The following is a 25,976-nucleotide window of genomic DNA, read 5'->3' as shown; positions in this document are numbered from 1 at the left end:
TTTGGCAAGAGATCTTAACACTTTCCAGCTGTTGATATTTTCTGACTTGCAGACTTTCACTGACTTCCTTTACATCTTTCCTTAACTCTGCAGGACAGGTGCCAACAGCCTTGACGAGATATTCAGAGGAAAGTCTGGCTTCATCTGGCTTCATCCTCTGGCCACCCATTCCCAGAAGGCTGGCAGCAGTGGCCCCTACCAGATGACCTCTGCTTTCCCTGGGACAAGGGGGCAGGTAGCACCACTGTTGGGCCATCACCAGGTATCTTTTGGCTTCAGGTTGCGAAATGTTTTGTCCTTTTTGTATGACTTTCATCTCATCCGTCCCACGTTGGTTTGTTGTTTGGGAAGCCTCTGACCCACCCGCCTCTTCCAAACACCACCCTGATCTTCAGACGTTCTGTGACTCAGTCATGGGGATTCCAGGATTCCACTCGCCCAGGTTTCTGAGGTTATAAGACTTCAGTATCCACAGGAGCTAATGTTCCTTCTCAAAGGCCCCAATTTCCAAACAGGAAGGACATAAGCCCCGGACCAATGCCACCAAACATCCCAACGGGTGTTATTTGGGTCCAAGTGTACACTGTTTAATGTCAAATGGGTGGAAAAGTCAAACCAGCCTTACCGGAAACCTCCTGATGTATTCTGGACAGGCATGGGAGGAAAAGGACATGGCTCATAAAAGTCCACTTAACAGTAATAACCGCGTCTCCAGCACAGTGCTTGGGCGGTTTCATGTTTATAAGGGCATCTTTCTTCCTTGAGGGAATTGTCATAGGACGGGGTGGGTGGAGTGGGGTGGGAAAATATGATCACAGTGTCTGCGATTCCCTCCGGACTCCAGCCAGCCTGCACTGCACCCCATTCCCCACTGGACCATGGGCCCCAGCTCAAATGCTCAGAGTTTGTGTTAAGGCTTAGTGACTTCTTTTTAGCTGGTCTTCTTTTTATTAAGTCTGCATTTTTTGGGTGGATGCTGTATGCCAGGGAATGTACAAGATATATTTCCTTATTTTCACAAACCCTATGACAAAGGGAGGTACTATTATCGTGAGCCCATTTTATACAGGAGGAAACTGAGTCTCTTACCCAAGTTACCCAGCTAGGAAGTGATGGAGACAGGAGCCATGTTTTCACTCACTGAGCCAGGTGCCTCCCCTGCTTTCACTATCTTCACAGCCTCCCCCCGCCCCCACCGCTGTCAGTTGCTTCACTTTCCTCCCCCTCCCCCTCTTCCCTTCCCGGTCGGCCCCCCTTCCTTCCTTTTGTCCATTCCTTGTTGCTCCTAAAGACAAACTTCCAAACCAGGGCTATTGTGCGGGTTTACTGCACCAGCTTCTGGGGAAATGGAACATTAGGCAGAATTTCAAAGGAGGAAAGTCCCAAAGTTTACAGGTTGGGAAGAGGGTTCCAAGTCTCTCGCCACAACAGCGCTAACTTGGATCCCTGCCTTGGTCTTTCTTCTCCAAGGCCAGGCTCACCAATCCACAACCTCATCCCGGAAAACCCCATTTCTATCACGTCCGTCAGCCAGAAGAGTCGAGAAAACATATTAAGGTCACATTCACGGACTGCAGCCTTGGGCACTGCAAAGCATAGAAGTCACTCCCTCTCAGAAAATCCTCCTCCTCCAATTATTATAGAGACAGGAAATGTCAGCCCTCAGTCCTGCCATGGCCATTCTGGAGCCGGGAGAGAAAGAATTGATCAGTCTCTCTTCATGTCCAAAAATGTACAAATTGACCCAAGGGAGGGAGCCAATGCTCTCTTAGCATAAAAGATCAAATAATTAATTAACACAAAATGAACGCAAAGTTCTGAAGCCTGGAGAATATGAATCTCCCATGGAAGCTGACTTTTAAACTTTTTTAAATTGAAGTATAGTTGATTTCCAATGTTGTGTGAGTTTCAATGTTGTGTGAGTTTCAGTACAGCAAAGTTTCAGGTGAATATATATATTCTTTTTCAGATTTGTTTCCCTTAGAGGTTATTACAAAATATTGAGTATTGTTCCCTGTCCTATACAGTAGGTCCTTGTTGGTTCCCTATTTTATATATAGTAGTGTGTATATGTTAATCCCAACCTCCTAATTTATCCCTCCCCCTCTTACATTTTTAACCTCTAATATACCCTTAATGTCTTAGTGGTACATAGAAAAGAACATGTGTAACATGTATGTAAGCTACAAAGTATAACAAACAGCTGTGAACCTACCACTCACACCCTGAGTACTGCAACAGATTACCCACCATCTGTATCCAACTGTCTTCCTCCCCTATGTATTTCCTGCCTCCCTCCCGGAAGCAACTTCTATCCTGAATTTTGTGTTTGCTATTTTTTCTTCATAGTTTTTGAGCTTTATAAAAAGAGAATCCTATCTTCTGAGACTTGATGTTTTTCATTCAGTTATGTTTCTAAACATCATTTGTGTTGCTGTGTGTTTCACCATTGTGCTCTAATCAACGAATGAAACTACTATTCTCTGGACGAGAGTTTTGGATGGATAACCTCTGTTGGCAGTTATTGCAAAGAGAGCTGCCGTCTCCTGGTCCCATGCAAGAGTTCACTCTTGGATCATAAAATACACAAATGTTCAACTCTCCAAAATAATGGAAGATGGTTTTCCAAAGAAACTGAATTAATTTACATTCCTCTTATTATTACTGAGCATCTTTTCATATATTAATTCGCCCTTTATTTTCTCCTCCCTGGTGGAATACATATTCATGTTTGTTGCTCACTTTAAATATTATAGAATTGTTTGTATTTTTCTTTTCTAGATGTGGGAATTCTTTAATATTTTAGATACTAATCTTTTGTCATTTATATATCTTGCAAATATCTTTTAGTTTTTGCCTTATCTTTTCCCATGCATCTTTTGATGAACAGAACTTTGTATGTTTGACAGAACGTAGTCAAATGTATTAATATTTATTTTTGTTTTATTTAAGAATGTCTTCCCTACTCCAAGATTAGATAGGTAGTATTCTATATATCTTCTCAAAGCATTGCTTTTCTTTCCTACAATCTAATATATCTAAAACTGCCTTTGGGAATTGTTTGACTTAGGGATTCAGTCTCATTTGCTTGGGATTCCGTACAGTTGAGCAATTTGCCCAAGTACCATTCTTTGATTTTCTTCCTCCTTTCCCCTACAGATCTGCAAAGCTACTTCTATCACATATCAAAAATCATGTACTCATGGTATTCCTGGGCTGTCTGTTTTGCTCCGTTGCTAGATTGTCAATCCCTGTCCCAATATCACACCATTTTCTTTTCCATTGCTTTACAATGTCTTTTTTTTTGCGGTACACGGGCCTCTCACTGCCATGGCCTCTCCCGTTGCGGAGCACAGGCCCCGGACACACAGGCTCAGCGGCCATGGCTCACGGGCCCAGCCGCTCCGCGGCATGTGGGATCTTCCCGGACTGGGGCCCGAACCCGTGTCCCCTGCATTGGCAGGCGGACTCTCAACCACTGCACCACCAGGGAAGCCCTCATTGTAGTTTTGATTTGCATTTCTCTAATGATTAATAATGTTGAGCATTCTTTCATGTGAGACACTGCTTTTCATTAGAAGGTCAGGAAGGGGGCGTGCGTAGCATTTTTCCAGGAAGGATGGTAACATCTCACCAGTGTTTTTGTTTGTTTGTTTTCCGCCCGTCCCTGCACTGAATAAGCACCACTGGTACAAGCAGTTGCTAATCAGTCAGGAGATATTTCTCTGGTTACCCATGCTGTCTGGTGTGTCTGGACAGCACTTCTTCTTTGAACTGAAAAGGGCTGCTGCTTCACATTTGCTTCCTAAAAGTCTCTTGCAAAATGTCTCTTCTGGCCCATGCTACCCTGGATCCATGCAGGGAAGGATGTTCTTGGAAATTTAGTTCCAGCTTAGCTAAGTCAACACAAGTCCAAAACTTACGTTCACCTTTTTGTTTATCATTTGTTCTTGCATCTCAGACTATCCCTCTAGGGCCATTCTCCCTCTTCTCGAAGCATGTACTTTAACGATACTTTTAGTTCAGGTATCTTTTCTTTTTTTTATTGAAGTATAGTTGATTTGCAGTGTTGTGTTAACTTCTGACGTACAGCGTAGTTCAGGTATCTCGATGGCAGATCCTCAGTTTGTATCCACACTTGACTTCATTTCACCTTCATTACTGAAAGAGAGTTTTACTGAGCATACAATTCTAGTTTGAAAGTTATTTTGTCTCAAAAATCTGAAGATACAATTATATTGGCTTTGGCTTCCATTGATGCTGTTGAAAAGTCCACTTCTCATTCTAATTGTTGTTATTTTGTAGCGATCGCCACTTTTCTCTGACTGCTTTTAAGATCTTCCCTTGCACTTCCATGTTCTGTAGTTTTGAAATATTGCAGCCAGTTGTGACCACTTTTAATTGATCCAGCTTATCCAGACATGCTTCATGTATCCATAGGTTTAAGTTTTTCATCAGTTTTGAAACAGTGCATCTGCCGTCTATTTAAATGTTGCCTCTTTGCCATTCTCTGTATTTTCTCTTTCTGAGACTCTGATTTTTTAAAAAACTCTCATTCTATTGTTCCTATCTCAACTCCATTTTCATACTCTCCAACTACTTGTCTCTCTGTGTTATATTCTGGGTAATTTCTGATTTTATCTTTCAACTCACTAATTTTCTCATCACCTGTGTGTAATATATAATACTATCCAACTCATCCATTGGGTTTTCTGTTTCAACAGATGTACACACACACTTACTCCTGTACAGAGGTATAGGTACAAGTTCAATATATATGCCATCTTTCTTTTGCAAATCTGCCTGGTTATTCACTTCAGCTCATTCATTTTTATGATTTAATCCTTCATATCTTTAAACATTTTAGTCACACAGTTCAATAATCTGTAGACCCTGAGGGTCTAAAGCTATTATTTATTGTCACTGCCTATTGTCACTCACAGAGTCAGTGATCTTTGACTAGGAGCTTTTTGCTTCATCTTTTTTTTTTAAAATAAATTTATTTATTTATTTTTTTGGCTGTATTGGGCCTTCATTTCTGCACACAGGTTTTCCCTAGTTGCGGCGAGCAGAGGCTACTCTTGCGGTGCGCGGTCTTCTCATTGCAGTGGATTCTCTTGTTGCGGAACACAGGCTCTAGGCACTCGGGCTTCAGTAGTTGTGGCACATGGACTCAGTAGTTGTGGCTCGTGGGGTCTAGAGCACAGGCTCAGTAGTTGTGGCGCACGGGCTTAGTTGTTCCGCGGCATGTGGGATCTTCCCTGACCAGAGTTTGAACCCATGTCCCCTGCATTGGCAGGCGGATTCTTAATCACTGCGCCACCAGGGAAGTTCCCATCTTTTTTTTTTTAATTATTATTTACTTATATATTTATTTATTTTGGCTGTGCCAGGTCTTAATTGCAGCACGCAGGATCTTTAGTCGTGGTGCGCGGAATCCTCTGTAGTTGTGGTGCGGGGAATTCTTAGTTGCAGTATGCAGACTCTTAGTTGCGGCACACATGCAGGATCTAGTTCCCTGACCAGGGATCGAACCCGGGCCCCCTGCATTGGGAGCATGGAGTCTTACCCATTGGACCACCAGGGAGGTCCCCTTTTTGCTTCATGTTAATCTGAGTGACTCCTGTTAGCCTCAACTGGGGACACTTTACTCCAGAGGGGACTTTCTTCTGCTTCTGCTTGGAGACGGGGACACCACTCTCTCAGGGTCACTTCAGCCCTTATCCCCAGACCTTGACCAATCCCAAAGCCCCTGGTCCAGGCCTCCCCTGGGGCTCAGCATTCTAACAGCAGCACTGCCTTTGCATATTCCGGAACAACCTCCCAGATGCTGTGGGTTCTGGCCCCAGCTCTCATGGGATTTTTCTTCAGTGGGGGTGGGTGGTGGGGTGGGAGGGTCATTGGAGAACCCCGCCACTTCTTATCGGGCTCATGATTCTTTGACGAGTGTGTGCTCTCTAGGGTCTCGGTGTTTTGCAGCAGCAGGGTTCCTCAGCGAGTCTGCTCAGGCAACATGTTAGAAGTCAAACAATTGAATTTGCCGGTACATACTTTGCATGGTCTGTTTAATGACTTTTTTTTTTTTTTTCTTTCCTGGTACGCGGGCCTCTCACTGTTGTGGCCTCTCCCATTGCGGAGCACAGGCTCTGGACGCGCTGGCTCAGCGGCCATGGCTCACGGGCCCAGCCGCTCCATGGCATGTGGGATCTTCCCGGACTGGGGCACGAACCCGTGTCCCCTGCACCGGCAGGCGGATTCTCAACCACTGCGCCACCAGGGAAGCCCTGTTTAATGATTCTTAAACAGATGTTTCTAGTGCATTCTTACGGTTGAATTGTACTCCCCCAAAAGATATGAACCCCCAGTGACTCAGAATGTGACCTTACATGGAGATAGGGTCTGGACAGAGGTTATTAAGTCAAAATAAAATGATCAGGGTAGGCTGTAATCCAATATGACTGGTGTCCTTATAAAAAGGGGAAATTTGGACACTGAGACAGACACTCACAGAGGGAAGGAAAATGTGAAGACACACATGAAAATGGAGGATTAGAGTGAGGTGTCTACACGCTAAGGGATGGCAAAGGACGCCAGAAAAGTACCAGCAGCTAAGAAGAGGCAAAGAAGGATTTCCCAGCAGGCTTCATTGGAAGCGTGGCCCTGCAGACACCTTGATTTCAGTCTTCTAGCCTCTAGAACTGTGAGACAATAAGTTTCTGTTGTGAAAGCCACCAGTTTGTATTTATTTATTTATTTATTTATTTTATTTTTGGCCTCGCTGGGCGGCATGTGGTACCTTAGTTCCCTGACCCGGGATCGAACCTGTGTCCCCTGCAGTGGAAGCGTGGAGTCTTAACCACTGGACTGCCAGCGACATCCCTGTGGTACTTTGTTATGGCGGCCCCGGCACACAGATGTAGGGGGCTGTGATGGCCTGGAATAGCGCTTCCACAACACAGGGCTGTGGGGATGAGAGGCACTGGCCGCCTGCCCTTTCTGGGGCTGAAATGGCAAACGGCGAGGAGCTGAGGGGACAGGGGTCCCCCATCTTCTTGGCTGCATTCACTCAGGATAGCGCATCTGGAGCAGAGTTTCCATCACATGGAGCAGGGGATGGGGAAGGGAGGGGAGCACATGGAGGTTCAAATGCCACAGACTCATTGTTCTTAGAGACTTAGTAGGCTTTTCTAGAATAAATGCTTCTCCACTTCCTGTATGCCCTCAGAACAATTTCCAGAAACTTTCAATGGTTGGTTTTTAGTATCTTTCATCAGTTAAGTGGTTGTGTCACTGGGGAGGGGCGTCCGCCAAGCTCCTCCTGCCGCCCTTCTGGAGGTGATAGCTATTGCCATTTTAGCTGCTTAGGAGAGAAAAAGCTTCAGCTCACAGAGGAAGATCCCGTCATTCTGCTTCCTCTTCCTCCCCATTGGGGCCAGAGTCTTCCCTCCGCTCACCCCCTACTTACAATGGAGACCACCAACACCACGACCCAGGTCTCTGCCCCTCTGCAGAGCAGCAGCAATAAGGCAGAGGAAGCCCTTGACCCTGGTCATGCAGAGGGCTTGGTGTTGGCCTGACCCAGAGGGCTCCCGGGGGAGTATGACTTCCGTGAGGCAGGCGGCCACTCCTGGGAAAGGGCGTAAAAGGGAGTGACCAGAAGGGACACGAGTGTCGCTGGGTTTCACCACACATGGGGACAGGGCGAGGGAACAGGGCAGCTGGATTAGCGGCCCAAAGCCAGGGCCCCCTTCCGTATATAAATGACCCCTCAGTGATGCTCATTAATGGGTATTTTCCTCTCTCTCCTCTCTCTCTTCAGAAGACACTATCTTCCTCAGTCCAGCACTTTGAGATGAAATGGTTTATTTAATTCAGAGACCAAATGTAGAGATGGTACAAGCCAGGGCCAGTAGGTCCATCTGGTGCAGAACCAGGAAGTGTGTCCCGTGCTCCCAGCCTTTCTTGGTCCTAATCCTCTCCGAGGGCTCTTTGCTAGGTGTCCCCTCACTGCCCCAGGGATGCCGCTGGCTCAGGGGACCGTGTTGTAGACCTTGTAGTTGTCCTCCTGGGTGATATGCAGCTTCCAGGGGAAGAGGTGCTTCTGGGAGGGGAGACCTTGGGTCCACTTCACCATGAGCCTCACATCCTCATCTGATAGCAGCCGAACCAGATCCCCCTCGGCATCCTGATAATTGAGGGCGATGTCCTCCCTCTGGAACTCCCGCCTGGGTGGGAGAGATCAGGGTTCAGGAAAGGTCCAGCGGCCTTAGGCCTAAGCGTGGGGGCAGGGAGAGGGGACAGAGGGAGTTTTAGGGCCGGGATGTAAAAATCAGAAGAGGTCAGAGCTGGACACCAGCCCTGTCATCCGAGTGGTCCAACCTCCTACTATACAGATGGGGAAACTGAGACCTCCAGGGGACAACGGGACTTTCACAACAAATTAGTGGTGCAGCTTGAAATGTCTTGTGCATAAATGTGCAGAAGACTTAAGAACCGTCATAGGGAAGAAGAGTGGGTTTTGCTGGGCGCAGAGTAGAGCAGAAAAAAGCCCCTGTGTGTGGCTATGGAGAAGAACCTTTTAAGGATTGGAACCGTCCCACCTGGGGTGCACGTAGATGGGCGAAAAGCCATCCAATTTTCCATAGGTAATCTGACAAAATGGGTCAGAAGCCCCATCAGACTTGCAAACACCTTGATCCCCAAATCTCACTTCTAGAAAGTCGTCCTAAGGAAATAATCAGGCAAGTCAGCAAATACGTGAATCCCAGCACTACTGACAGTAGTAAAAAAGTGGAACATAACTTAAATGGCAACAGAAGGGGATGTGGCTACAGTAGTTACCGTGCATCCGCAGAACGATGCTGTGTAGCCAATTAAATAATATTTAAGGGGGAGCGGGGTGCAGGTGGGGTGTGTGCTGAAGAAATCTGAATGCGTATCAGATAATGAGAGGAGCAAAATGTGAGGGGATTTCACCTCTTTATGTTTTCTGTGATTTCTGACATTCTTTTAAAAAAATAATGAATAGATATCGCTTTTGCAGTCAGGAATATAACGATGCTATTTCCATTCTGTAAAATAACTGTTCATAACACAACTGGATCTTGGGAGGTGGTGGTTCCCTGAGGGCGGAGGGTCCAAGTCCAAGGTTTTGAACCTAGAGAGACTTTAGCAAATCCAGGCCCACAAACTGTAAGCCCCTTTACCTCTCTGCAGGCCCCCACTCATCTCTAATGTGGAGAGGCGATACCCACCCCTCAGGGCTGGGCTGTGGATAAAACAAGAAGGTGAAATAGATGCAGAACCCCCAGCCCCTGAATGCACTGTTTCCCCTTCTGTTCTCTCCTCCAGGGTGTCTGACGCCCCCAGCGCCTCCCACCCCAGCCCCTCACCTCATGAGCTCCAGCAAGTCCTTGAAGAGTGGGGTGCTTTTGAGGTCTTCCTCCACTGCAATGTCCCTAAGGGGACAACGGGCAGGGGTGAGGAGGCAGCAGGCTGGAAAGGGGAGAGGCGGATGAGGCTGGCCAGGTCATGCTGGAGCATGGGAGCCCCTGCGGGCTTTTAAGTGTGTGTGTTTGGTGGGGGTACATGCGATCTGGTTTGGGTCTTAGAGCCCAGAGTGTGATATGGAGGTGGGGGAGGGGTGGGGAGGGGCAGGGAGGCTGGACAGGCCCCTCCCTCCCAGCAGGCCACTAACTTGATGGTGCTGATGGTGTCCTCATAGTAGTAGCAGCGTAGCCAGTTGGTGGGGTCCTCCTCCTCCGGGAAGTCCTTGAGGATCTTCACAAAGGACACCGGGAAGATGCCTGTGGTTCCCCGGACAGTGCCCTGCGGGGGCGGGAGGGGGAGAAGGCACTGCCCTGCCTGGTATCAGCAGAGGCAGCGGGGCCATGCCCCAGAGACCCGCCCCTTTATAATGACAGGACAGGCGGATGAGCTCTGGTCCCCTCAGGCAGAGGGAGGAGAAAAAGTGGGCAAGGTCACCAAGCTGTTCACCCCAAGGCGTCCATTTTAGAACAAGTTAAGACCTGAATTTATCTGGAAAGTTGCTTTCACCTCAGTCATTGATTCACTCAGTCATTCATTCAAAGGCTTCTTGAGTGCCGGCTACGGAGCAGGCTCTGGGCACTCAGAAGGGATGAAAATCCCTGCCCTCCCCCCTGGAGCTTCCAGTGTGATGGAGGGCGACAGACAAGGCACAGGTAAACAGGTGGACCTCACGGGGACTCAGGTGGTGGTAGGCGCTCAGGAAGAAAATTGTGGGGGGAGGAGGGAGGGAGGGGTGGGGCCAAGTCACTCATGTGTCCACGGATTCCATCTGCTCTAGACCAGACAGCCAGAAATCTCCCTCCAGCCAGGCCTCTCTCCTAAACTCCACCCAAGGCCCAGCCACTGCCTGTGCTTTGTCACCTGTTCTCTTAACCTTCACAATACTATGGAAGACATATTGTTTCCGCCCCCTTTTACAGACGTATAAACTGAGGCTGAGGTACTACCCTCACTCCTCCCCAACCCTCCCTTCCATCTGAGGCCAGAAGTCGGCCAGCATACTGACTCATAGAACCTTCTAGAAAACAAGAAGTCAACAAACATTTCCTGTTTCTGGAGAATGACCCAGCAATACCCCTCAGCTGTAACAGCTCGTAGACTGCCTGAGACAGAACTCCGGGACTGGCGTAAAATCAAAACCGCCAAGTTGCAAGACCAACGGTTGGTCCACACTCCTCTCCAGCCCCTGGATGCCAGGGACCCTCCCCTTCCCTCAATGATTCCAGGACCCCCGGGGGCTGGCCCTGCCTCCTGTGCCATGACCTCCTTCACACCCCACCCCACCCCAGGAGCCCCAAGAAAAGAGAGTCTTTCATAACTATAGGACTTAATCCAAAAGGCTGGCACCAGGCCAGGGCCTCCCACCCGGTGACCCCCGTCCCCCACCTCCAGTCATGCTATGAACCCTTGTATGGGTCACGCTTGCCGCGTGCAGGGACAAAGCATGGCCAAGATGCCACGCACCCAGGCTCCCTATGGGCCGAGCCCTGAACAGCGGCGCCTCCTTCAACCCTTCCCGGAAACCTGTGAAGAAACAGCCACTGTTAGTTATCTCCATTTATGGGAAAGGAAACCACGGGGTTGAGTAAGTTTCCCAAAGTTGCAAAGCTAGTTAAAAACAGAGCTAGGATGTCACGCCAGACTCTGGAGCTCAAGTCTCCCTCATCACCTTCACTCGCTCCCTGCGTAGTGAGTAACGTTACCCCAGATTACGGACAGTGCGTCTCAGCTGGGTGTGATTCTGCCCCCCAGGGCCAGAGGTCTGGGGACACATTCGATTGTTGCAGCTGGAGGGGTGCTACTGGCATCTAGTGGATGGGGGCCAAGGACGCCGCTAAACACCCCGGAGTGCACAGGTCAGCCCCCCAACAGAGAACTGCCTGTCCCCAAATGCCAATAGTGAACAGGCTGAGATACCCTGTTATAGACCAAGAAATTCAACTCAGAAGGTTAACTGACTTGCCTAACGCGACCGTTGGTTGGGGTCAGTACCAAAGGTGAGGGTAGGCTCAGAACCTGCTGCTCCAGCCACACACACTGTACTTCCTCAGGCTTCCCCGATCCACCTGCCCAGGTCTCCAGGACTATCTTTGGACAGCATCTCTTCCCTGGGGCCTTCTCAGATACCTCCATGTTCTCTGATCCCCTCACAGACTTGAAGTGACTTCACCTCCAACTTAACTTCCACCTCACCTCCATCCTCACCTCCAACCTCACCTCCATCCTCACCTCCATCCTCACCTCCATCCTCACTTCCATCCTCACCTCCATCCTCATCTCCATCCTCACCTCCATCCTCATCTCCAACCTCACCTCCAACCTCACCTCCATCCTCACCTCCAACCTCACCTCAATCTTCACCTCCATCCTCATCTCCATCCTCACCTCCATCCTCACCTCCAACCTCACCTCCAACCTCACCTCCATCCTCACCTCCATCCTCACCTCCATCCTCATCTCCATCCTCACCTCCATCTTCACCTCAATCCTCACCTCCATCCTCATCTCCATCCTCACCTCCAACCTCACTTCCATCCTCACCTCCATCCTCATCTCCATCCTCACTTCCAACCTTACCTCCAGCCAGTCTTTGTTGATCCGACTGAGAAGAAAGATCACATCTCCAACTTTGAAATTCAGCTCCAGTTTGCTGTTCCCAGTGAAGTCAAACAGGGCCTGGGGAGAAGGTGGAGTGAGGAGGGAGGGAGGAAACATTCACTGAGTTCCTGCTAAAGTGCTTTACATACCTCAGCATCCCATTTAACAGATGAGGAAACTGAGGCTCAGAGAGGATAAGTGACTAGTCTGAGGCCACTCTATTTGTTAGCGGAGGAGCCGGGTTTAGAACCCATGTCTCCCTGACTCTAGAATGATGCTCCTTCCAGGCCTGCCAGGATAAGCATGAGAGGGAAGGGGCCAGACTCCATGGACTGGGCAACTCCCCATCCCCCAGGCCTCACTGGGGACTCCAATGCCCCCATAACCCCTAGGGCATTGACCACACTGGTTTTGAAATGCCCATTTCTAAGGGTGCATCCCTGGGGAGCTGTGTGAGCCCCTTGAGGACAGGGCCTGTCTGAGTCACCTCTGAAGTCCCCAAGGCAGGGCTGACCCAGAAGAGCTTCTGAATGAATGGTGGATGGGTGGATTCCCCTTTGCCTCTGTGTGCTCCTCACATGCCCTCCCCTCAGCTGGCTGGGAGTCCTCAGGCGTCCAAGGCCACGGTTGTGGGTCCTTCCACCCACCCCCCCATTACCCAGCCGCATCCTGGGCACACAGCGGGCGCCAGCAGGACGGGCTCAGTGGCTGAAGGGTGGAGCTAGGCTGCTGCCCAGTGGTGAGGTACCTCCGCTTGTGGAGCTGCCATGCGGTCAAAGCCAGCGCCTTGTGGGGATGTGCTCTTTCTGTGGAGAGAGAAGAGGGGCTTGTCACCTCTCCTGCTTCTGTGCCCGGAGGAGACCCTCAGCAGAGGCAGGAAAGGCAGGGGAGGGAGAGGGTGTTAAAGATGCAGCTACAATTGCTCCTCTGGACCAGCACACTCCCCACAGCTTTCACTGCCCTGGAGGAGGATTGCCTCCCCTTCTGTGGACCAGGAGGCATAGGCTCAGATATACATTTGCTTAGTGCCATAGCTTGCCAGCCCTTTCACTTTACTCCCACACTCAACCCCTAATTTTTCAGCTGAGGAAATGGGCTTCAAGAAGTGCTGAGCTCCACCCCAGGACACAGGGCTGCTGTGGGGCACAGCTGGCATTCAGAGCACACCTGCCTGGGTGCACAGGGGAGATGGCCAGGCACCACACAGAGAGGACGCTCAGAGATACTGGCCAGAGGGAGGAGGGAGGAGTTGTGTGGGAGGGCGGGGCTCAGGAGCCCTGCCCTGGAATTCTTAGCACCAGCAACCTCTTGTTTGGAAGCCCAGCCCTATTTCCGTGGCTTGGATTTTTGAAGACTTTTTCCAGCTTAGGAGGCGCTGGAGGGAGCTGCGGGCCCTTTGGAATAAGGGAGTGAGTAGCAGCGCCCCCTGGGGACCAGTGTGATACACGAAGGAGCCACCGCCGGCCCCATGGAAAAAAACTAACCAGGGACAAGGCATCCCGGGAGAGGCTGGGAGGAGTGTTTGCAGACAGAACGATCCCTCCTCCCTTCCCTCCTCCCTACTCCCCCCAGGCACCCGAAGCCCTCGGACCATCCCCAGTGGTTGTGAGGCACCAAGCTCTCCCCGTCAATGGCCCAGCCCCTGTCCTCCAGCCCTTACTGTCAAACACGCTTTCTGTCCTCTAGGCCCTACGCTTGATTTCCCAAGCTCACCTAACAAGCCAAACCACCCCGGAGTGCTTAGGTATAGACCTGGTCTCTACTCCCTGCTTCTTTCAGGGAAAATAAGAGCCTTTGCCGCAGAGGCCTCTGGGACAGAGCGCCTGATTAGGAGCAAGTGGCCCAGGGCTCTAGCTGATGAGGGCACAGGGGCCGGTCACTTACACTTTCCGGGTGCGCGGGCGGAGCCGTCGGAGAGCCTGGGGCACCTGCTCCGCGTCATAGGACGACTGGTAGAAGAAGATGCGGACGTCCTCATCCATCAGCACCCAGATGGGCAGGCTGAGGAGGTGCTGCGTTTGGGGAGGATGCAGGACAGGTGGGGTGGTCAGCAGAAAGCTCTCGACATCGCAGCCCAGCTGCTCCATCCCCGTCCCCCATGCTGGGCCCACCTCTCTCCACTAATGGTCCTCTGCCTGATAACAAGTAAGACATATTTTAAAATCTCAGTAGGCTGAGGGTAACATGTTACAAGGTTTGCCCCTGGGTTCAAGGTCAGGAGGGGGCCAACTTGCTTGAGAATAGTTCATTTGGAAAAGACCCAAAGGCCTTCAGACATGACGATAATGGTGACGACAGGTAACGTGATGTGGTGTTGACTGTCCAGGCACTGCACTGAGTGCCCCACGGTGTGACCTCGCTCCATCTAACAATAACCTGGGAGTGAGGGCCAGAAAGGTGAAGGGACCTGCCCAGGGCCACACAGCCTAGCGAGTGACACCCAGAGCCGTCTGCCACCAAGGCTCATCCCTTACATCAAAGCGAGACAATGGTGGGGGACGTATTCCCCAAATAACCCAAATTAACAACAGTTAGTGGAATTACAGCCTAAAAACATGCTTCCTGATACTTCATCTCATATCACAGTTGGGGAAACTGAGGCTCAGGGTGAGAAAGTGCCCGGGCCGGTGGGCAGAGCTAGGAAGTGGTGGGGTCGGGACTCTCAATCAGATGCTGGTTACACCCACCACAATGCAACGACCCTCAGGCTGTGAGGATGCAGAGCGCCCGGGATCTGCCAGGGTCATCCCCCCAAGCTGCCCGCTGCACGGGTCCCCAGGATTGTGATTGGCTTTGAGCGCTACCGCTCCAGAGGCACCCAGACCCCCTCAGAGAATTCCACGGGGGCAGCAGCACGGGGAGGGGCGGGAACTCCTCTCCAGAGGAACTGGGAACGCAGAGCCTGGAAAAGACACGGTTGTCCTATAGGGAGGGCAGGGGGCCAGCCCAGAGACGGGCTCAAGGGCACAGAGAGAGCCAGGTGATGCCCGGGGTAGCATCCCAGCTCTGCTGCCCATCTGGGTGACGTGGAGCAGGGGTGCCTCTGTATGTTCATTAATACAATGGAGGTGATATTATTTCCCCTGTGGAATTGTGTGAAGATTAAATAATTGAATACGTGCAGAACACTTAGAACAGCATTGGGCATCTAGCAAGGGCCCTATCCAAGCTGGATATTATCATTGTTGCTGTTACTTTTATTACAATACAGCACAGTGGGTAAGAGCACAACCCTGGAGTCACAGAGATGTGGGTTCAAATCCCATCCTACCACATATGTACACTACCAGATGTAAGGTCGATACCTAGTGGGAAGCAGCTGCATAGCACAGGGAGATCGGCTCGGTGCTTTGTGACCGCCTGGAGGGGTGGGATAGGGAGGGTGGGAGGAAGGGAGATGCAAGAAGGAAGAGATATGGGAACATATGTATATGTATAACTGATTCACTTTGTTATAAAGCAGAAACTAACACACCATTGTAAAGCAATTATACTCCAATAAAGATGTAAAAAAAAAAATCCCATCCTACCTACCTAACTGCTCTGTGACACTGAGTGAGTGACTCTACCTCTCTGTGCCTCCATTTCCTCACTTTAAAATAGGGATCAGAGTATTGAACTCACAGGTTATTGAGGGAATTAAATAAGCCTATTTATTTATCCAATAAATGTATAACAAGAGCCTCCTTGTTGCCAGTCAGAGCACTCCACGTAGTTCTAGGCAATTGTCATTGTCACGTGAGCCCTATTCTTCATGAGCACAGAGGTGAGACCGGTGGGTAGAAGTCACAGGGAGTCGGGCTTTTCTAATAGCTGTCCGACAATGGACGAGCAGCCTGGGTCAGGGGAGAGTGGTAGTGAGCTCCCCGTCTCTGAATGTTTCAAGCCCAGGGTGAGGTTCCCATAGTACTGATTGACCTCTGAGCTTCGAGGAACCCACTCAGACACAGACAGGCAGAGATGAGATCCTTCAGGCTGCTGGTTGCCAAGACCAGGCGTGGATGGAAGAGCTCCAGCTCCACAGCCCCTGCTCCCTCCTTCCAGCCCCGCTGGAGGAGAGTGGAGCCGCCGGCTGCCCAGAAGGAGCAGCTGTCACAGCGCCCCCTGGAGGGGAGATGCCTCCAGTACTGGAGCCCGTGGGCTTTCCCACCCTACCTCTCCTCTGCCCAGAGCCCAGGATTCCTGCAGCCACTGGGGAGGGCAGGCGGCTACCTCCTCCCTCCCCCACCCCCTTTATACTCCTGGGGTCCCCTCATTCCACTAGGAGTCATGCTCTCTCACATTCTGGAAGCAGGTTCACAGTTTACAAAGCACCTTCCTGTCCTTTTCTCAATAGATCCCAACATCACTCCCCTCCTGTGAGACAGGAGAGCTGGGGGCACGGCTCCATTTCATAGGTGAGAAAACCAAGTCCTAGACAGAATGAGCAAATAGCCCTAAATCACCCACTCAGTGTCAGAGCAAAGACCAGAGCACTTAGCTCGGTGCTCTTTTCCCGTAAGAGTAGAACAGGGAGGCCTCACTGTCTGTGACGATGCCTCTGGGCTATGAAGAGGGCTTCTCTCCCCAGTTTCCTAAGGTTGTCATCAAGCCAAGGTTTGCATGCCTCTAGTGATAGGGTGCTCACTACCTCACGAGGAAAACTATCCCTCTCTTGCCCAGCTCTAATTGGCGGAAGGTCTTTCCTGACCAGCCTGGCTCTCTGCCTTTAAGATGTTCCTTCCTCTGTGTTCCTGTCTTCTGAGGAGGTAGACAGTTTACAGGTTGGGGAATACACAAGGGCATCCATCCAAGGCCCATGCATGCAACTCAAATCCAGCCTGTGGCCTGTTCATACAGAGGTGCTATGTGAGAAAGCCGGGGCCTTGGTCTGCCGTGCCCTTCTTATACAGACCGTATCCCTTTACGGTTTCATGATCCCCCTGCCTGTATTCCCCCTGGACAGCGGGGACCTTGGGGCAGGCACTGGCTCCTATTCTCCTCTGCACCAGGACACCCGGCACAGCCATTAGATTTGTCAGTTCAAAGTGTGGCTCTCTGAACTTTCTCCATTGCTCCTGTCCCATCCCCCGGAACCCTGAGGACACATCCTGTTTCTCTCCCTAGGCTTGGCCTTTAAGGATTGAAGATGGGGACCATCAGAGCAGAAGAGCCAGCCCTAGTTCCCAAAGCCATGCCCAGGGATGGTACCTGGGCCCCGCCCATCCTCAGCATCCTGGGCCCTCCCAGGGGCCCCCTGGCCTGGCCCCTCTGTTACCTTCATATAGGCGTTGAGGGCGGGTATCCGCATCTCGGCGATCTCCTGTTTCACACCCACGTAGACTTTGGCTGAGGAAACACAAAGAGCTGTCCTGGGAATCTGACCCAAGAGTGTGGCCTCTGGGCCCGGAGCTGCCCACCCGGGCCAGGAACCCTCCACACTGGCTCAGCGCTTTTCCCTTTCCTCTTCCCACAGCGCTGCGGTGGCCACCATCCAACGTGCATTTTCTGAGTTGTACTATCACCAGTTGATATTTTTCTTGTTTTAATTGTTTATGTATTGCCTGTTCCTACACACACACACACACACACACACAATTCTTCGCTCTGAGAGAACAGGATCTTTGCAATGCTCACAGCTGTGTTCTCATCACCCCGGCTGCACATTCGTGTCACCTAAGAAGCATTTAAAATCTCATTGCATAGGACTCACCCCAGAACAATTAAATCAGAATCTCTGGGAGTGGGACTCGGGCATCAGGATTCTTCTTTTTTTTTTTTTTTTTTTTTGCGGTATGCGGGCCTCTTACCGCTGTGGCCTCTCCCGCCGCGGAGCACAGGCTCCGTACCGGCAGGCTCAGCGGCCATGGCTCACGGGCCCAGCCGCTCCGCGGCACGTGGGATCCTCCCGGACCGGGGCACGAACCCATGTCCCCTGTATCGGCAGGCGGACTCTCAACGACTGCGCCACCAGGGAAGCCCATCAGGATTCTTTAAATCTCAAGGTACTTCCAATATGTCACCAAGGTTAGGAACCATGGTGTAGAATAATGCCCAAATCAATAAATATTTGTGCAGTGGATGGGTGAATCATTCTTCACAAGCAAGGCAGAGTGTTTGTGGGGAAAGGGAAAGCGATGACGTCTGACCAAAGACAAATGTCCTCTCCAGGAGCCTCAGGTGGGGGTCCTGGGAGAACTGCCCACCCAGAGAGCCCCCCAGAAAGCGAATGTGAGACGGGTCGGCTTCCTGCTGCCCGCTGCCTGTGAGACACACTGGCTGGTGTCTGGCAGTGTAAGGAGGGTAGCGTCTGAGGTCTGGGGTAGAGAGAGACATTGGGGAATTAGTAGCCAGAAAAGGGCAGTTAAAATCACAGGCACGGGTCAGATTGCCTATGGGGGAGTGAGAAGACAGAACTGAGGATGACGGTACAGAGGATGCCCGCCTTCCAAGGAGCACCAGAGGAGGCAGAGATCTTTGAGGGGCCTCGGGTCTCAAGGAGGCTTGTGGCCAGAGTGCCCACTTAGGGCACGTGCTTGTTTAAAGACGGAAGAGAACCGAGCCCCCCCGTGGCGAGGATTGGCAGAGAATCAGAAGATAAAGGAGAAGGTGAGTCTACAGGGAACGCATGGGACAAGCTGTTAGGGAGGAGAGGTCAGCTGAGATCAAGAGGGACCCCTCCTCCCTGCTGCTCGGAGAGGGGGAGGGGGCGGGGCCAGGGAATGGGCGAACCCCTGGGAGACAGTCTCCTCCCTGGGGCTGGATGCTGGACACTGGAGGCAGGGAAACTCGGGCACTGGCTGAGGCAGAGAGGAAAGCAAGCTGGAGGCAGGGTCTGGAGTTTGAGGAAGGGAAGGTCAGGAAGTATCTTTGCTGTTTAGGGGAACGGTGATTGGATGCAGCCTGCAGCGTGTGCAGGGCACAGCCAAGACCACTCCGTGGACCCGAACCCCCACTCTGGTGGAGTTTTCTCCTGCTGGGCTCATGCAGGCTGGCCTTGAGAAGCCAGAGGTTTGGGCCTGTCCAAGGTGAGGACGGAGCAGGGGAGGCAGGTCAGGAGACAAGGGGTGAGGGGACTGTCCAAAAGCAGAGGTGCGCACCCACAGCGTCCCAGCAGAGCAGGGAAGCAGGGGGAGCCGCGGGGACCTGGGGAGTTAGAGGGCAGCTCCCCCACAGGGGACAGAGGGAGGGCTGGAAGATGAGTCTGTGTTTAACGTGGGAGACACGGGGATTCCTATCTCGAAGAGGAGAGGCCCGGGCTGATGCGCTCCGAAGCTGGCGGTGGATCGCTGAAGCAGGGCGGCCGTAACGCTCATTGGAGAGCAGGGGGTCAAGGGCTGTAAGTCCGGAGAGCCAGAGGTGGCAGCCCATGGCTGGCAGGAGGGGGGCCGTGGACTAAATGAACGGTTTTCACTAAAATAGAAGGGTTTGTGCTAAAATAGAAGCACCGATCAGCGCCCGCAGAGCTGGGAGGAGAGGCTGGCGGGCGCCGCTCCATCCTGGGGCAGCCCGTTGGTGGCCTACCTGGGAGCGTGGGAAGGACGCAGGTGTAGGGGCTGGCCTTGTTCTCCGGCCCGAAGCGCTCCTCCAGCTTGCTCTGCAAGGCGTAGAACTGGCGGTAGCGGCGGTAGATGAGGTACTTAGACCCCCCTTTCGTCTTCACCTCGATGACAAAAACCTAAGGAGGACAGAGGCCAGGGGGTGGGGCCTCGCAAGCCAGGGGGTGGGGCCTCGTAGGCCAGGGGGTGGGCCTTTGCAGACCAGGGGGTGGGGCTTTGCAGACCAGGGGGTGGGGCATCGCAGGCCAGGGCCAGAGCAGGGGAGAGGTCCACAGGTCCTAGGGTCAGAGCAGAATTTCTCGACCTTGGTATCACATGTGAGGCCAGGTAATTCTTTGTCGTGGGGACTGTCCGGTGTACCGCACTGCGTGAAGCAGCATCCCCGGACTCCAGGCAGTAGACGCTCTGCCCCAAGCTGTGATAGTCAAACCTGTCTCAAGACATTCACTGCCAAGCGTCCCTTGGACGGCACAATCGCCCTGTTGAGAACCCCTGGGATAGAAGTGAAGAGAGGAGAGCGCTGGAGGCTCAGAGGTCAGAGGGTGAAGGTCCAGGGTAAGGTCTCTCTTACAAAGTGGCTGGTGAAGCCTTTCTTCTCCTCGATGTCGGCGATGTTGGCTGAGGTGGCAATGTCGTCGGGAAGCTGGTTGAAGTCGCTGAGGGAGGCGGGAGGAGAAGAAACCCTGGTCATCACCCTGCTGTGTTGGGTGGCCCCTGGGTGTGAGGCCCCGTGCAAAGTGAACCCGTGTACCTGCATTACCCCGTTCAACACCCCTCTTGTGCCAGGCAGCGACACAGACCAGACCTTGACAGTGAAGGCATTTGGAATCGGAGCCATATATCAACAGCCATAGTAGAGTCTAGCAAATCGCTTTGGGGCTGCGTTATTCATCCGGGAACAGGGAATCAAGCACCCCTGCCTATCAGACCCTGTTCTAGGCCCTGGATCACAGGGGTAAACAAAGTCAACACACACCTCCCAGGGAGAATGGCTCATTATACCCGGGGGGAAATCCTCACAGAGCAGGTGACATTGGAGCCAGGTCTAGAAGGCTGAATAAGAGTCCACCAAGTAGGACCGGGGAGGGGGAAGGGACTTCCGGCAGAAGGAACAGCACGTGCTAAGGGTCTGAGGCCCCAGGAGTGGTTCCAGGTCTAGTGTGGCTGGAGTCTGGTGTGATCGGAGACTGAATAGGCGGATGAGGCCAGGTTGAGGAGGGTCTCCAGTGCTGAGCTGAGGAGTTTTATAGGCAACGGGAGGCCATGTAAAGCTTCACAATAGGACCCCGGCTGTAGGAGGCCATCTGGGGTGGCTGCATGGAGAGGAAAAGGAGGGCAGAGACTGAAGGGACAGAGCGCCCCTGGGATGCCCTGAAGAGGTCCAGCTGAGAGGAGATGCGGCCCTGAGCCAGACAGTGGGGACGGGAGGAGAGGACAGACACAAGTGACACCACCCTTGGCAGGCACTCTTCCATTTTTGTGTCCCCTGCTTCTTCCTGCTAATCAAGCTCCATTTTTTTTCAGGGTGGCAATGCCTAGCCCCAAGGTGATCGATGACCATTGGTCTGAGCCAAACATCCTAATCCCATTGCTGTTTCCCAGACCCCCTTGCAGCTAGGAGCAGCCCTACGAGCAGTTCTGGCCAATGAAACCTAAGAGGAAACCTAGAGGCTGTAGCAGCCTCTAGGAGAGTGTTCACTTCAAGATCCAGAGGATTGGACAAGGCTAGCATGGTCTCCTGCCCTTTCCCCTTCTGCCTGCCTGGAAAGCAGGTGAGACATCTGGAGCTGCAGCAGCCACATTGCATCCATGAGGCAAAACCATGAGACTGATCACAGGAATCTCTGGAACGCTGGTCCTGAAGTCACTGAGCTGCAGAACCAGCTGTGACCTCTACGTCTGGACTTCTCATTATGTGAAAACATAAACCCCTGTTTGTTTCAGCCACTATCAGTTCCTCTGTTCTCTGCAGCCTTATGCATATCCGACAGACACACCACTACTTTGTGAGTCATTCCAGAGTTACGACCAGCAGGGTTTGGAGACGGTTTGGACGTGGAGATGAAAGAAAGGGCAGTGTCAGGAGTGACACCCACATGTCACCCGTATTCTGACCAGGATGGGTGGGTGGGGGGGAGCCTGGTTGATGGGCTCAGTTTGGGGCATGCTAATCTGAGAGATCCCTTGGGCACACAGGTCGAGGTCTGGCAAAAGGTGGCGTGTGGCTCTGGAGTTCAGCGTGGGTGGGGCTGAACCCCACTGGAGTGGGAGTGGTAGAAACCATCTGCCCTGTGACTGCTGGTTAAGACCCCCAGGGAAGAGCAATCACTGAGCAGAGGAGGGGGCTGAGAGGGACAGATGGAGGAAGAGGAAAGGGACCACCAAGGAGATGGAGAAGGAACAGCTAGGGGTCTCTGAGTCCAGCCGATTGTGAACAGATGAGGAAATGAGAAGCAATTAGCAATTCTGTTACTGCTGCAGCGATTGGGAAACAGAGTGGGAGTGGGGGGCAGGGCTGCCCCGTCCGAGCCTCAGAGCTGGCTGGGACCTCAGGCGATATTGGTTTCAAAGTCTACACACCCAGTCCCAGCCCTTGCTGGTCCCCACGTGACCTGGGCTGCTTGGGGTCTCAGGCTACCTCAGGACTCTGGAGGCTGGCGGGGAGGTGACTCAGGGTGCCAGAGGGCGGGAAGAGGAAATCCCCAGCACTTCCAGAGCAATTTGGTGGCGGCTGGCAACCTCCCCACTCACTTTCCACACATGGTCCTGTGGTAGCACCCATGGGAGAAGCTTCCTCCTCCACTTTCTCCCCTGAGACTGTGCATTTCCTGGGTATTTCACCTGCAGTAGGATGGGGGTGGGGCAGGAAGAAACCAGAGAGGTAGAAATGGCCCCTTCCGGGGAATCAGGAGGGTTGGGTAATAGTAACTACAGCTAACGATTTCCTGAGCACACACCGAGCACCAGGTGCCCTTCTAAGACAGCGTCACCTTCTTCCAGACAAGGAAACTGGGGCACGCAGAGGTTAACGAACTTGCCCAAGTAAGTAAAGAAGCTGGGATTTGGCTCCAGAATTTTGTTCCCAAACACTGCTGCACTGGCCCTGGTCTGAAAGCTCCCAACAGCTTGCTGCGTGAACTCAGATGAACCGCAGCCCCTCCCTCCCAGCCTCAGTCACCGCATCCAGAATAATACTAATAACGTTGTTAGCACCTACTGTAGCTCAGACCCTGTTAAGAACATGAGGACATGGCCTCTGCCTTCCTGGGTCTCATAGTTGAGTGGAGGAATTGGACAAATAATTACCTAATTTCAGTGGTCCTAGAAGCTGTGAAGGAAAAGCCCACGATGTTTCGAGCTGCAGCAGGAGTCTGGCCATTATTGTATTCCCTCAATGAATTGGTAGTCGTGGGCAAAAAAGCTTGGCAAGCAGAAAATTCTAAGACGAGGGTGACGTTTATCAGAGAGAGAGAATCAGGGGTCCTGTGTATATAGGGCAAGGTGCGCTCAGATCGAGGATGGTCAGGGAGGGCTTCCCAGAAGAAGTGGCACCAGGTCAGGGGGAGAAGTAAAGAGGACCTGGCCCCAGGATGACAGGCAAGTGAAAGAGCGAGTGCAAAGACCCCCAGCCATGCAAGAGGAGGCAAGTTATGAGGGACGAAGCCAGCGAGACAGGCGGGGCCTGCTCACGAAGGGCCCCTGAGCCTCACCCTTTGGTGGTGGGGTGAGGAAGGGGTTACGTCGGGAGACCTGTGTGTCATGGGGCGGGAGAGCACAGGTGAAAGATGAAGACCTGAATTCGCACTCTGCCGTCACCAAGGTCAGCAGCCTTGGGGAGACTCCTCTCTGCACTCTGGCCTCTCCCCGACTCCAAAATGGGGACCATGGAAGTATTTACATCCCTGGAGGGTTCAGAGGTCACATCTGTAACAAGCACAGCTGGAGAATCCCCACGAGAGCAGGAACCCTGCTCACTGCTGCATCCCCAGGGCCCAGAACAGCCCCGGCACGTAGTAGGTGCTCAGGGAGACGCAAGGCCACTCCCTGTGTCTGTCTTTCAGCAAGTCCGCTTTGCGCCACATGGAAATAGCCTGGCTGCCAGGGGGTTGGTTGCGGGGAGCTGAGCCTAGAAGTTGCTGTATCAGGGCGACGCCAGGGGTGCAACAAACCCGGCTGCAAGTCCCACTAGAATAGCTGCCCGCTAGACACCTCAGCCGGGACCCCTCTGAGCTGAAGTCAACTCAGAGCCCATAGATTCATATCGTTCATGAGAAGTGCATTTTGGGGGCCTGCACGGGAAGGGCTGAGTAAGGCGTGGAAAGACCCCGAGGCAGCAGCTAGTTCGGGTTTTGTGCTGCCTGCACACAGTAGGTGCTCAAAACATGTCTGTGGGAAGCAAACTCCCTCCCCCCATGGCAGTCCTTTCCATCTTTAGATGTCTCGGGTCTTAGAAAGTCCTACTGACAGAAATCTACTGCCCTCCCATCACATCCTCCGCTTCGGCCTCAAGCATCGGGGGCTCACTTTCAGACAGGCATCCAGGTGCAGGGAGGCTGAGAGACCCCAGGGCCTGGCTCTACAGCTCCATGAAGGAGGGGAGCAGGGCGCCTTTCCTCCGTGGAGGGCCAAGGACATCTGCAAAGGGACGGGGAGTGGGAGGGAGGGGACAAACTGTCCGGCTGGCTGGCTCTGGTCATCCTCTCTCTGACCCACGTGCTCTGAGAAATAGGAAGTAACACCAGCCTCAAACAGCAGCTGTTTTCCGAAGGTTTGGGTTGGCGTGCCAGGCCCAGTCTCCAGGGAGGACTCGTGGGCTGGAGGGGCTGGGATCTGGTGGGAGAACCTCACCCCAGCCCCGAGCACCACCCTCTGTGGCTCTCAAAGGCCATTCTTGAACTACCCTCCAAGCATTTGCTTCTGCTGCCCCTCCCGCCATACACACAAGCCTTCGGGAATTCCATCCCGGGTTCCACTTCCAGCCACAGACTCCCCCACAGGCCCTCTGCTGCCCACTTCGGCCCAGAGCAGCCTGGCCCATCTCCAGTGACCCTCAGAGCCACCTCCACACTGTTACCACACTCTGATGTCACCTGCTGGTGTCACCTGCTGTTCCAATCCAGGAGGGCAGGAGCCAATCCCTGTGTCCTCAGGTCCCCCCAGAGCTCGGAGCACAGGCCTGGCTACTGAGGAAACATCCAGAAAGTGTCTCCTGAGAAACGAGGCGAGGCCCTGACAAGGCTGTGCTCTGAGCCCCAGCCTTGCCATTCATTCCATGTGACCCTCAGTAAGTACTTTATTCTCCTTGGGGGCTCAGTTTCCTCACCCATACAGTGTCAGGATTGGACCAGAAGGATCTAAGAACATTTTGCAGCTCAGTGGTCCATTCATGCCTTTATTCCTTCATTCATTCACTCACCAGCATTTACTGAGCACTTAGTCTGTACTGGCATTGTTCAAACCCTGGGGATAGAGCAGTTATCAAAAGACATAAATACCCTATGGGACTTGCTTCTAATTGGGGAGCCAGTGGTAAAGAAAACCAATGAGTTGAGTATAGACTATTATGCCTGCAATGTAAGGACTACACAGGAAAAGGAAACAGGGCAAGTGTTCAGAGGGGGCTATCAAGGAAAGCTTCTCGGAGGAGGTGATATTTGAGACAAGCCCTGGAAAAGAGCCAGATTCTACGCCTCTGTCTGAACAGAAAATGAAAAGCCATTACTGAACAGTGTGGAGCAGCAAGGCCCAGCCTGGGCCCCAGGACACCTGAGTTCCCGTCCAGACTCTACCACCCACTCCTGCGTGACCCTGGGAAAGTCACTCCCCCTCTCTGAGCCTCAGTGTCTTCATCCGTGCCTGAGGGAGGTGAGCCATGACTTGGAGTTTCCTTAAAACAGTTCTCAGAGCCTGCATTTCTGGGTATTTGGGTTCTGACTCAACTCCAGCCTCTCAACTTTCGACGTTGATAAGGGGCTGCAGGAGGGCAGGCCTCCATCCCCCAAGGCCTCCCAGGAAGAGTGAGGAGGCCCCGGGAGGGCAGCGCCCCTGCACTCACCTCTCAGCACGCAGCTGTTGGGCCGTGGCCATGGCTGTCAGTGGTCCAGGGGAGGGGGTGGCGGAGGTTCTTTCCCAGCCAGGCCCAGGCTGAGTTTGCCCCTCACTTCCCTCCAGCCACCCTGCGTCTCGGCTGTGGTCCCAGGAGTCGTCAGGAGCTGCCTTTAGGGAAACCCCAGGCTGGCTTCTCTCAACTCTAGAAGAGGCTCCTCCCCCAGGCCCTCTGGGGCTGGCCTG

General features: G+C 52.6%; 1 protein-coding gene across 1 annotated transcript; it reads right to left on the bottom strand.

The window, feature by feature from the left end:
• Positions 1-7,846: 7,846 nt before the first annotated feature.
• Positions 7,847-25,954, bottom strand: NCF4 (neutrophil cytosolic factor 4). Its single transcript, XM_004279437.3, has 10 exons — positions 25,741-25,954; positions 20,257-20,341; positions 19,651-19,804; positions 17,405-17,475; positions 14,032-14,159; positions 12,896-12,953; positions 12,127-12,225; positions 9,698-9,828; positions 9,393-9,458; positions 7,847-8,225 (listed from the first exon to the last, which is right to left on the bottom strand). The coding sequence occupies exons 1-10, from the start codon at positions 25,770-25,772 to the stop codon at positions 8,030-8,032; spliced, it is 1,020 nt and encodes a 339-aa protein (XP_004279485.1). The 5' UTR covers positions 25,773-25,954; the 3' UTR covers positions 7,847-8,029.
• Positions 25,955-25,976: the final 22 nt, after the last annotated feature.

The sequence above is a fragment of the Orcinus orca genome, chromosome 11 (genome assembly GCF_937001465.1).
Source record: "Orcinus orca chromosome 11, mOrcOrc1.1, whole genome shotgun sequence".
Taxonomy (NCBI): domain Eukaryota; kingdom Metazoa; phylum Chordata; class Mammalia; order Artiodactyla; family Delphinidae; genus Orcinus; species Orcinus orca.
Note: the sequence above shows the minus strand (reverse complement) of the source record. Positions and strands in the feature narration are given on the sequence as shown.

Bases quoted from the DNA above. Each gene is read 5' to 3' on its own strand.
- NCF4 (XM_004279437.3), bottom strand. From the start codon at position 25,772: ATGGCCACGGCCCAACAGCTGCGTGCTGAGAG. The intron at 17,476-19,650 runs GTAGGCCACCAA...GTGTTTCCTCAG, and splicing joins CGTCCTTCCCACGCTCCCAG to CCAAAGTCTACGTGGGTGTG. The intron at 8,226-9,392 runs GTGAGGGGCTGG...TCTCCCACCCAG, and splicing joins GACTTGCTGGAGCTCATGAG to GCGGGAGTTCCAGAGGGAGG.